The 12,351-nt window shown below is 46.8% G+C and overlaps 1 protein-coding gene across 1 annotated transcript; it reads left to right on the top strand.

The window, feature by feature from the left end:
- Positions 1-520: 520 nt before the first annotated feature.
- LOC109758624 (uncharacterized) lies at positions 521-1,093 on the top strand. The gene has a single exon (XM_020317484.1). The coding sequence runs from the start codon at positions 521-523 to the stop codon at positions 1,091-1,093; it is 573 nt and encodes a 190-aa protein (XP_020173073.1).
- Positions 1,094-12,351: the final 11,258 nt, after the last annotated feature.

Genomic DNA, 12,351 nt, shown 5'->3' with positions numbered 1-12,351 from the left:
AAATTCTACATATTTTTCTAATCAAAATTCATATATAACATGTTAAATTTGAAGTTACGATTTAGAAGATATGAGTATTTTAGAAAACATTTGATTTGATATCTACTGCGGGTTTAATGTCAAAAAAATCAGGGGGTTTTATATAAAATAGCATGAAGGACTAAGAATACCTATTTCTTTTATTAGTAGGTATAGAGATATAGATGAGAGCATCTCCAACAGCCGCGCCAAAACACGCGCGCACGGGGTAAAAAGCCTATTTAGCGCGGGCGGAAAGTTTTCGCGCGCTCCAGCGGCGGCGGGAAACAAGCGCGCGGGGTAAACGTTTGCATGCGCGCGGGAGAAAGCTGCCGGTCGCACGGTAGATTTGGCGCAGCGCTTGCGGCGCGCCTATAAATTGCGGCGCTCGCCACGCGTTCCTCCACACGGCCACGCGCGCATTTCCCTCGCCTCCTCGCCGCTTCCACTGCTTTCTCGCCGTTTCCTCGCCGCTTCAGCGCCCCACCACCACCGCGCCACCATGCCGCCGTGCCGCCGAGGAACTTCGGGCTACCGCGGCGTCCGCAAGCGCCCCTCCGGCGCGTACTACGCCGAGATCCGGTCCGGTGACGTCCGGCTCGGCCTCGGCACGTTTGAGACAGCGCACGAGGCCGCCCGCGCGTACGACGCGGCGGCGTGGCGCCTAGAGAGGCCTCCGTCGCAGATGAACTTCCACGACATCTACACGCGCGAGCAGGCACAGGCCATCGCCCCTCCTCCTCGTCTTATCACGGACCTGGATCGTGCCGAGCACCGTCGGCAGCAGCGTCGCCTCCTCATCACCGAGCAGGACGAGCGAGCCATGGCGGAATGGCGCCGGCGCCACCCGGAGGACGTTGCCAACGAGCGCGCCTTCTGGGCGGAGAGGACGGCAAGGCGCCACGCGGAGCGGGCGGACGGGCGTCGGCGGAAGGCACTAGGCATATCGCAGTGCGATATCATTGAAACAGGTGGGAAGTCGATCTTCACGTCAGACGATGAACATTGGGACGACATATGGATCTCTACCTCGGACAACACCACCGAGGGTGATGATGAGGATGACTCGGAGTAGTTCTAGTTGCACCATAGTTTAATTTTATGTAGTTGCACCGTAGTTCTGTTTATCTATCTATGCTATGAACTATGTAAAATATCTTTATATCGTTTTTTATCTATGCTATGATGAACTATGTATGGTTTAATCTATGCACCGTAGTGTTTGTGCGAGAGCACGCGCGCTGCATTTTAGCGCGCTTGCTGGAGCTACGCGTGCGGGCTGTATTTTACTGCCGCTGCTGGAGCCAGCGCTGCCCGTCGCGCCAAACCAGACGATGGGTGCGTTGCAAACTGGTTTTTAGCGCGCCGCGTGTTGGGCGGCTGTTGGAGATGCTCTGAAGATACTAGTAGTAGCTTCGTCTTTCTCACGGGCTAAATGCTTTATTTAACGAAAATGTTATCTAGGGAGCGCCAGTTTTTTTTAATGTTCCCAGCGAACGCCCCAGCCACCATTGGATGCGAGTAAAAATCTTAAAGTGGGGGTCTACTGTGACATCAAATAAAAAAGACGTTCGCTTGGGACGGCACATGAGCCAACTATAAACAACCTTCCACCGCATACACGAACTAACATGTGGTTGGATGGTTAGAGGGACAGTGGTATCCCCAGTCCACCAGGGTTTAAGTCCTAATGCTCGCATTATTTCTGTATTTATTTCAGTATTTCGCTATGCGCTTTCAATGGGAGGAGACGTACCCCTCGACGACGAGGCGCCTATGGAGACTTCGTATGTCTCAAGATGATATGTCGGCTTAGTCTCTAGAATGTGCTCACAGAGGTAGGGTGTGCATGTGTGCGTTCATAGGGGTGAGTGCATGCGTGTATATATAAGCACAAGTTTAACAAATGGCTTAAGAAGCCTTGAACAAAGCAATCGACCCTCAAAAGGAACCAGACTGTTGTGTGGATTTTCAAGTTACTCGGTCAACGTCAAACTCAATGTAGAAACCATTAGTGAGGCTGTGATCTCATTTGCAAAACATAATTAAGCAACCGTGGTACTCGGCAAGATTTACATCAGAATTATCTACTCACGCATCAGGTATCAATGAAAAAGATAATAGGGTTTATTGCAGAATGTTAGCTCTGACCTTTGGCAAACCAGTAGTTTTGATTGAATCTAGCTAGTCACCATGTCAATACACCACCACAGATCATCTCTCGTCTCCTTGCAAGAAGGCCGTCCATAGCACTCACACTTATTTGGATAGTTTCAGTGTAACTATTAAAAGTGTCTATGCATAGTATAAATCTCCAAGTAGTCCTTAACCGTGGACTCGGCTGTTCGAATAGATCATTTACCCTGCATGGATGTACTTCTTCACACATACGTTCACCACTTACCATCCAAAGGTGTTTGTTTAGTTGGCATAGATCGAGATTAGGATTTGTCACTCCGAGTATCGGAGAGGTATCTCTAAGCCCTCTCGGTAATACACATCATAAGAAGCCTTGCAAGCAAAGTGACTAAGGAGTTAGTTGCAAGATGATGTATTACAGAACGAGTAAAGAGACTTGCCGGTAACGAGATTGAACTAGGTATGAAGATTACCGACGATCAAATCTCGGGTAAGTAACATACCGATTAACAAAGGGAATTATGTATGTTGTCATAAGGTTCGACCGATAAAGATCTTCGTAGAATATGTAGGAGCCAATATGGGAATTATGTATGTTGTCATAAGGTTACGCTATTGGTTATTGACCGGAGAGGTGTCTCAGTCATGTCTACATAGTTCTCGAACCCGTAGGGTCCGCACGCTTAACGTTCGTTGACAATATAGTGTTATATGAGTTATATGATTTGGTGACCGAATGTTGTTCGGAGTCCCGGATGAGATCATGGACATGACGATCGAGGAGCTCCGGAATGGTCCGTAGGTAAAGATTGATATATAGGACGATGATATTTGGACACCGGAAAAGTTTCAGGATGTACCGGGTAGAAATCGGGTCACCGGAAGGGGTTCCGGACACCCCTGGAGGTTAATGGGCCATATGGGCCAAAGGGGGGGAACACACCAGCCCACAAGGGGCTGGCGCGCCCCTCCTAGGCCGCAGCCCTTGGGAAGAGAAGAAAAGGGGGGAGTCGGCCTCCCCCTTCCTTTCCTCTCCCCCCTTTCCTTCCCCCATCCGGCAAATATGGTAAGGGGGCGCCACTAGGGAAGGACCCCAAGTAGGATTCGGCCTACTTGGGGCACCTCCTTGGCTGCTCCTCCATCCCCCCACCTATATATGTGGGAGGGGGCGCCACACATAACCACGACAATCTCTTAGCCGTGTGCGGGGCCCCCCTCCACCGTTTACACCCTCGGTCATTTTTTCGTAGTGCTTAGGAGAAGCACTGCGGAGATAGCATCACTATCACCATCACCATGCCGTTGTGCTCCCGGAACACATCCACTACCTAGCCGTTTTGCTGGATCAAGAAGGCGTGGACGTCACCGAGCTGAACATGTGCTGAACGCGGAGGTGACGTACGTTCAGTACTCGATCGGTTGGATCGCGAAGAAGTTTGACTACATCAACCGCGTTACTAAACGCTTCCGCTTACGATCTACGAGGGTATGTAGACACACTCTCCCCTCTCGTTGCTATGCATCTCCTTGATAGATCTTGCGTGTGCGTAGATTTTTTTTATTTTCCATGCAACGTTTCCCAACACTCCCCGCATCCCTCTCTCCCTCCCAGCCCTCTCCCTCTGACCCTGTCCCTCCCTCCGATCCCTCCTGCATTGCATAGATAGATGGATAGATAGATGAATGGATAGATGAATAGATAGATGGTTAGAACTATGGTGTTTTTTATATATTGCATAGATAGACAAATTGATGGATGGATATATTGATGGATATATAGATAGATGGGTGGATGGATAGATGTTAGGGCTAGAACTAGGGTATTTTTAGTAAATAGAACTAGGTTTAGACAAATGGATGGATAGATGGGCAGTACAAATTATTAGGGTTAGAACTAGGTTTTACAAATTTTCTTTCTATTTTAGACATAGGGTTTCACTAAGTCCTAAGATGAGGATAATAATGTTTTTGTTTATATTTTATTTTTGCAGAAATCAAGGAGCCCCTGCATCATCCCCGCAATTCGTCCCCGTCGCTGACCCCCTCCGACTTCGAGGTGAGACCAGTGAAATCACCATGTCGATGATGATGTAGATGTTTTGATAGATGTAGTAGAGTAGTAGCTAGATGAGTAGTTGTGACAATTTCCATGGAACAGAAAATTTTCAATGTAGGTCTTGCCGAAGTGGCCTATGTTTGCAGGGAACATCTCACAGTGGCCTATGTTTTGCTGGAGTGTTGATTAGTTTCCATTCCGGCAAATTTCAGGTGCTCGATATATGTCTTTTTAGCAAAGGTCATGCCGAATTTTGCCGTTAATTTTGGCATGACTTGTGCTAGAATATGTAGGAAATATCGAGTGGCCCGGATTTTGTAGAAATATAATTAAACGACATTTCGGGTTGAGTTTAAGTCTGTTGGGACTCCACCATATATATGAGAGAAGAAGAATGTCGACTGTTGTCGTGGGGGTCGTTCTTCCTCTTCTTTCTCATGATAAACCTTTTGGTAATGCACGGGAAGGAAGAGAAGAACGACCATCACCGACGGTCGCAAATGTCAGAGAGGAATCAGTGAGGGAGAGTCTCCACCATATATGAGAGAACGAAGAATCCCGACTGTTGTTGTGTGAGTAGCTTCTTCTTCATTCCAATGTGCTAGACATTTTGGTGTAATGCACTTTGGAATGACAGGAGTAGCTACCATCACCGACGATCGCAAATGTTAGAGATGAAGAATCCCGACTGTTATCGTGGGGGTAGCTTCTTCTTCGTTCCCGTGTGCTAGACAATTTGGTGTAATGCACTCGGGAACGAAGGGAGGAGCTATCATCACCGACGGTCGAATATATACACCAGGTGAGCTGGGAGTTTTCAAGAAAAGACTTGACAGACCGATAGTCAACCCGTGATGAATAATAATGATCTAATTTAGTTTTTGTAGTACATATATTGAATTTTAGAAGTTTATCTTCGAATTATGAACATAGGAAATATCTGACGACGACGATAGGATCCCGGAGTGCGACTGCTGCGGCGACGACCGGGGTCTGTGCGACATGCCTCACCTAGTAGACGGTCGGCGCTTCAGTACTAAGCTCGACGAGACCTATGATGTTGAAACGGTATGCAAGGACAAGTCTTTTTTCGTAATTAAGCATGACTTTTGCTCCTTCAACGTGTAATTTCTGCCTTTTACGATTCGACTAGCTTATTCCATGCCATGCAAGACGCTATGTCTTGGACCATCTGAATTTTGAAGATCATGAAAATATGGAGACAAAAATAGTTCATCTCAGGACCCATCATGGTTATGATTTTGTTGTAAAGCTATACAATTCGGAGAGCGTATCCCATTTTGGTTGCACTACTAGAAAAACGGCTATAGCTAATATGGACATTAATGGCGCACCATGTATGTGGTGCGCCACTGCTATATAGCAATGGCGCACCATATATATGTTGGGAATCATAGCATAATTTTAAAATTTTCCTACGCTCACCAATATGCATCTATGGAGTATACTAGCAACGAGGGGAAGGGAGTGCATCTACATAGCCTTGTAGATCGCGAGCGGAAGCGTTCCAATGAACGTGGATGACGGAGTCGTACTCGTCGTGATTCAAATCACCGATGACCGAGTGCCGAACGGACGGCACCTCCGCGTTCAACACACGTATGGTGCAGCGACGTCTCCTCCTTCTTGATCCAGCAAGGGGGAAGGAGAGGTTGATGGAGATCCAGCAGCACGACGGCGTGGTGGTGGATGTAGCGGGATGCCGGCAGGGCTTCGCCGAGCTTCTACGAGAGAGAGAGGTATAGCAGGGGAGGAGGGAGGCGCCCAAGGCTGTAATGCTACTGCCCTCCCTCCCCCCCTTTATATAGACCCCCTGGGAGGGGGGGCGCCGGCCACAACCCATCTAGAGGGGGGGACAGCGGCCAAGGGGGGTGCCTTGCCCCCCAAGGCAAGTGGGGCGCCCCCCTACCCTAGGGTTTCCAACCCTAGGCGCAGGGGGGAGGCCCATGGGGGGACGCCCAGCCCACTAGGGGCTGGTTCCCTTCCCACTTCAGCCACGGGGCCCTCCGGGATAGGTGGCCCCACCCGGTGGACCCCCGGGACCCTTCCGGTGGTCCCGGTACAATACCGGTGACCCCCGAATCTTTCCCGGTGGCCGAAACATGACTTCCTATATATAATTCTTCACCTCCGGACCATTCCGGAACTCCTCGTGACGTCCGGGATCTCATCCGGGACTCCGAACAACTTTCGGGTTTCCGCATACACATATCTCTACAACCCTAGCGTCACCGAACCTTAAGTGTGTAGACCCTACGGGTTCGGGAGACATGCAGACATGACCGAGACGCCTCTCCGGTCAATAACCAACAGCGGGATCTGGATACCCATGTTGGCTCCCACATGTTCCACAATGATCTCATCGGATGAACCACGATGTCGAGGATTCAATCAATCCCGTATACAATTCCCTTTGTCCATCGGTATGTTACTTGCCCGAGATTCGATCGTCGGTATCCCAATACCTTGTTCAATCTCGTTACCGGCAAGTCTCTTTACTCGTACCGTAATGCATGATCCCGTGACTAACGCCTTAGTCACATAGAGCTCATTATGATGATGCATTACCGAGTGGGCCCAGAGATACCTCTCCGTCACACGGAGTGACAAATCCCAGTCTCGATCCGAGCCAACCCAACAGACACTTTCGGAGATACCCGTAGTGCACCTTTATAGTCACCCAGTTACGTTGTGACGTTTGGCACACCCAAAGCACTCCTACGGTATCCGGGAGTTGCACGATCTCATGGTCTAAGGAAAAGATACTTGACATTGGAAAAGCTCTAGCAAATGAAACTACACGATCTTTTATGCTATGCTTAGGATTGGGTCTTGTCCATCACATCATTCTCCTAATGATGTGATCCCGTTATCAATGACATCCAATGTCCATAGTCAGGAAACCATGAATATCTGTTGATCAACGAGCTAGTTAACTAGAGGCTTACTAGGGACACGTTGTGGTCTATGTATTCACACATGTATTACGATTTCCGGACAATACAATTATAGCATGAACAATAGACAATTACCATGAACAAAGAAATATAATAATAACCATTTATTATTGCCTCTAGGGCATATTTCCAACAGTCTCCCACTTGCACTAGAGTCAATAATCTAGTTACATTGTGATGAATCAAACACCCATTGCGTCCTGGTGTTGATCATGTTTTGCTCTAGGGAGAGGTTTAGTCAACGGATCTGCTACATTCAGGTCCGTATGTACTTTACAAATATCTATGTCTCCATTTTGAACACTTTCACGAATGGAGTTGAAGCGACGCTTGATATGCCTGGTCTTCCTATGAAATCTGGGCTCCTTCGCAAGGGCAATAGCTCCAGTGTTGTCACAGAAGAGAGTCATCGGGCCCGACGCATTGGGAATCACCCCTAGGTCGGTAATGAACTCCTTCATCCAGACTGCTTCCTGTGCTGCCTCCGAGGCTGCCATGTACTCCGCTTCACATGTAGATCCCGCCACAACGCTTTGCTTGCAACTGCACCAGCTTACTGCTCCTCCATTCAAAATATACACGTATCCGGTTTGTGACTTCGAGTCATCCAGATTTGTGTCGAAGCTAGCGTCGACGTAACCCTTTACGACGAGCTCTTCGTCACCTCCATAAACGAGAAACATATCCTTAGTCCTTTTCAGGTACTTTAGGATATTCTTGACCGCTGTCCAGTGTTCCATGTCGGGATTACTTTGGTATCTTCCTACCAAACTTACGGCAAGGTTTACATCAGGTCTGGTACACAGCATGGCATACATAATAGACCCTATGGCCGAGGCATAGGGGATGACACTCATCTTTTCTCTATCTTCTGTCGTGGTCGGGCATTGAGCCGTGCTCAATTGCACACCTTGCAATACAGGCAAGAACCCCTTCTTGGACTGATCCATATTGAACTTCTTCAATATCTTGTCAAGGTATGTACTCTGTGAAAGACCAATGAGGCGTCTTGATCTATCTCTATAGATCTTGATGCCTAATATATAAGCAGCTTCTCCAAGGTCCTTCATTGAAAAACACTTATTCAAATAGGCCTTTATACTTTCCAAGAATTCTATATCATTTCCCATCAATAATATGTCATCCACATATAATATGAGAAATGCTACAGAGCTCCCACTCACTTTCTTGTACACACAGGCTTCTCCATAAGTCTGTGTAAACCCAAACGCTTTGATCATCTCATCAAAGCAAATGTTCCAACTCCGAGATGCTTGCACCAGCCCATAGATTGAGCGCTGGAGCTTGCATACTTTGTCAGCATTCTTAGGATTGACAAAACCTTCTGGCTACATCATATACAACTCTTCCTTAAGGAAGCCGTTAAGGAATGCCGTTTTGACGTCCATCTGCCATATCTCATAATCATAGTATGCGGCAATTGCTAACATGATTCGGACGGACTTCAGCTTCGCTACGGGTGAGAAAGTCTCATCATAGTCAACCCCTTGAACTTGTCGATAACCCTTAGCGACAAGTCGAGCTTTGTAGATGGTCACATTACCATCCGCGTCCGTCTTCTTCTTAAAGATCCATTTGTTTTCTATGGCTCGCCGATCATCGGGCAAGTCAGTCAAAGTCCATACTTTGTTTTCATACATGGATCCTATCTCGGATTTCATGGCTTCTAGCCATTTGTCAGAATCCGGGCCCGCCATCGCTTCTTCATAGTTCGAAGGTTCACCGTTGTCTAACAACATGATTTCTAGGACAGGGTTGCCGTACCACTCTGGTGCGGAACGTGTCCTTGTGGACCTACGAAGTTCAGTAGTAACTTGATCCGAAGCTTCATGATCATCATCATTAACTTCCTCCCCAGTCGGTGTAGGCACCACAGGAACATTTTCCCGCGCTGCGCTACTTTCCGGTTCGGAAGGGGTGACTATCACCTCATCAAGTTCCACTTTCCTCCCACTCAATTCTTTCAAGAGAAACTCCTTCTCCAGAAAGGACCCGTTCTTGGCAACGAAGATCTTGCCTTCGGATCCGAGGTAGAAGGTATACCCAATGGTTTCCTTAGGGTATCCTATGAAGACGCATTTCTCCGACTTGGGTTCGAGCTTTTCAGGTTGAAGTTTCTTGACGTAAGCATCGCATCCCCAAACTTTTAGAAACGACAGCTTAGGTTTCTTCCCAAACCATAATTCATACGGTGTCGTCTCAACGGATTTTGACGGAGCCGTATTTAAAGTGAATGCGGCAGTCTCTAAAGCATAGCCCCAAAATGAGAGCGGTAAATCGGTAAGAGACATCATAGATCGCACCATATCCAATAGAGTGCGATTACGACGTTCGGACACACCGTTTCTCTGAGGTGTTCCAGGCGGCGTGAGTTGTGAAACTATTCCACATTTCCTTAAGTGTGCACCAAATTCGTGACTTAAATATTCTCCACCACGATCTGATCGTAAGAATTTTATTCTCCTGTCATGTTGATTCTCAACCTCACTCTGAAATTCCTTGAACTTTTCAAAGGTTTCAGACTTGTGTTTCATTAGGTAGACATACCCATATCTACTTAAGTCATCAGTGAGAGTGAGAACATAACGATATCCTCCGCGAGCCTCAACACTCATTGGACCGCACACATCGGTATGTATGATTTCCAATAAGTTGGTTGCTCGCTCCATTGTTCCGGAGAACGGAGTCTTGGTCATCTTACCCATGAGGCATGGTTCGCACGTGTCAAATGATTCGTAATCAAGAGACTCCAAAAGTCCATCTGCATGGAGCTTTTTCATGCGCTTGACACCAATGTGACCAAGGCGGCAGTGCCACAAGTATGTGGGACTATCGTTATCAACTTTACATCTTTTGGTATTCACACTATGAATATGTGTAACATCACGTTCGAGATTCATCAAGAATAAACCATTAACCAGCGGGGCATGACCATAAAACATATCTCTCAAATAAATAGAACAACCATTATTCTCAGATTTAAATGAGTAGCCATCTCGAATTAAACGAGATCCAGATACAATGTTCATGCTCAAAGCTGGCACTAAATAACAATTATTGAGGTTTAAAACTAATCCCGTAGGTAGATGCAGAGGTAGCGTGCCGACGGCGATCACATCGACCTTGGAACCATTCCCGACGCGCATCGTCACCTCGTCCTTCGCCAGTCTCCGTTTATTCCGTTGTTCCTGTTTTGAGTTACAAATATGAGCAACCGCACCGGTATCAAATACCCAGGAGCTAATACGAGTACTGGTAAGGTACACATCAATTACATGTATATCACATATACCTTTGGTGTTGCCGGCCTTCTTGTCCGCTAAGTATTTGGGGCAGTTCCTCTTCCAGTGACCACTTCCCTTGCAATAAAAGCACTCAGTTTCAGGTTTGGGTCCATTCTTTGACTTCTTCCTAGTAACTGGCTTACCGGGCGCGGCAACTCCCTTGCCGTCCTTCTTGAAGTTCTTCTTACCCTTGCCCTTCTTGAACTTAGTGGTTTTATTCACCATCAACACTTGATGTTCTTTTCTGATCTCCACCTCCGCTGATTTCAGCATTGAATATATCTCAGGAATGGTCTTTTCCATCCCCTGCATATTGAAGTTCATCACAAAGCTCTTGTAGCTTGGTGGAAGCGACTGAAGGATTCTGTCAATGACCGCGTCATCCGGGAGATTAACTCCCAGCTGAGTCAAGCGGTTGTGCAACCCAGACATTCTGAGTATGTGCTCACTTACAGAACTATTTTCCTCCATTTTACAGCTGAAGAACTTGTCGGAGACTTCATATCTCTCGACCCGGGCATGAGCTTGGAAAACCAATTTCAGCTCCTCGAACATCTCATATGCTCCATGTTTCTCAAAACGCTTTTGGAGACCCGGTTCTAAGCTGTAAAGCATGCCGCACTGAACGAGGGAGTAATCATCAGCACGCTGCTGCCAAGTGTTCATAACGTCTTGGTTCTCTGGGATTGGTGCATCACCTAGCGGTGCTTCTAAGACATAATCTTTCATGGCTACTATGAGGATGATCCTCAGGTTCCGGACCCAGTCCGTATAGTTGCTGCCATCATCTTTCAGCTTGGTTTTCTCTAGGAACACATTGAAATTGAGGACAACGTTGGCCATTTGATCTACAAGACATAGTGTAAAGATTTTAGACTAAGTTCATGATAATTAAGTTCATCTAATCAAATTACTCAATGAACTCCCACTCAAATAGACATCCCTCTAGTCATCTAAGTGAAACATGATCCGAGTTAACTAGGCCGTGTCCGATCATCACGTGAGACGGACTAGTCAAGATCGGTGAACATCTCCATGTTGATCGTATCTTCTATACGACTCATGCTCGACCTTTCGGTCCTCCGTGTTCCGAGGCCATGTCTGTACATGCTAGGGCGTCAAGTCAACCTAAGTGTATTGCGTGTGTTCCGAGGCCATGTCTGTACATGCTAGGCTCGTCAACACCCGTTGTATGCGAACGTTAGAATCTATCACACCCGATCATCACGTGGTGCTTCGAAACAACGAACCTTCGCAACGTTGCACAGTTAGGGTGAACACTTTCTTGAAATTATCATAAGGGATCATCTTATTTACTACCGTCGTTCTAAACAAATAAGATGCAAAAACATGATAAACATCACATGCAATCAAATAGTGACATGATATGGCCAATATCATTTTGCTCCTTTGATCTCCATCTTCGGGGCACCATGATCATCTTCGTCACCGGCATGACACCGTGATCTCCATCATCGTGTCTTCATGAAGTCGTCACGCCAACGATTACTTCTACTTCTATGGCTAACGCGTTTAGCAACAAAGTAAAGTAATTTACATGGCGTTATTCAATGACACGCAGGTCATGCAAAATAATAAAGACAACTCCTATGGCTCCTGCCGGTTGTCATACTCATCGACATGCAAGTCGTGATTCCTATTACAAGAATATGATCAATCTCATACATCACATATATCATTCATCACATCTTCTGGCCATATCACATCACATAGCACTTGCTGCAAAAACAAGTTAGACGTCCTCTAATTGTTGTTGCAAGTTTTTACGTGGTTTGTAGGTTTCTAGCAAGAACGTTTCTTACCTACGTATGACCACAACGTGATTTGCCAATTT

The sequence above is a fragment of the Aegilops tauschii genome, chromosome 6 (genome assembly GCF_002575655.3).
Source record: "Aegilops tauschii subsp. strangulata cultivar AL8/78 chromosome 6, Aet v6.0, whole genome shotgun sequence".
In the NCBI taxonomy this organism is placed as follows: domain Eukaryota; kingdom Viridiplantae; phylum Streptophyta; class Magnoliopsida; order Poales; family Poaceae; genus Aegilops; species Aegilops tauschii.
The sequence above is the reverse complement of the archived record's forward strand: the minus strand, read 5'-3'. Positions and strand labels throughout refer to the sequence as shown.

Excerpts from the sequence above, each read along its gene's own strand:
- LOC109758624 (XM_020317484.1), top strand. The coding sequence starts at position 521 with ATGCCGCCGTGCCGCCGAGGAACTTCGGGCTACCGCGGCGTCCGCAAG.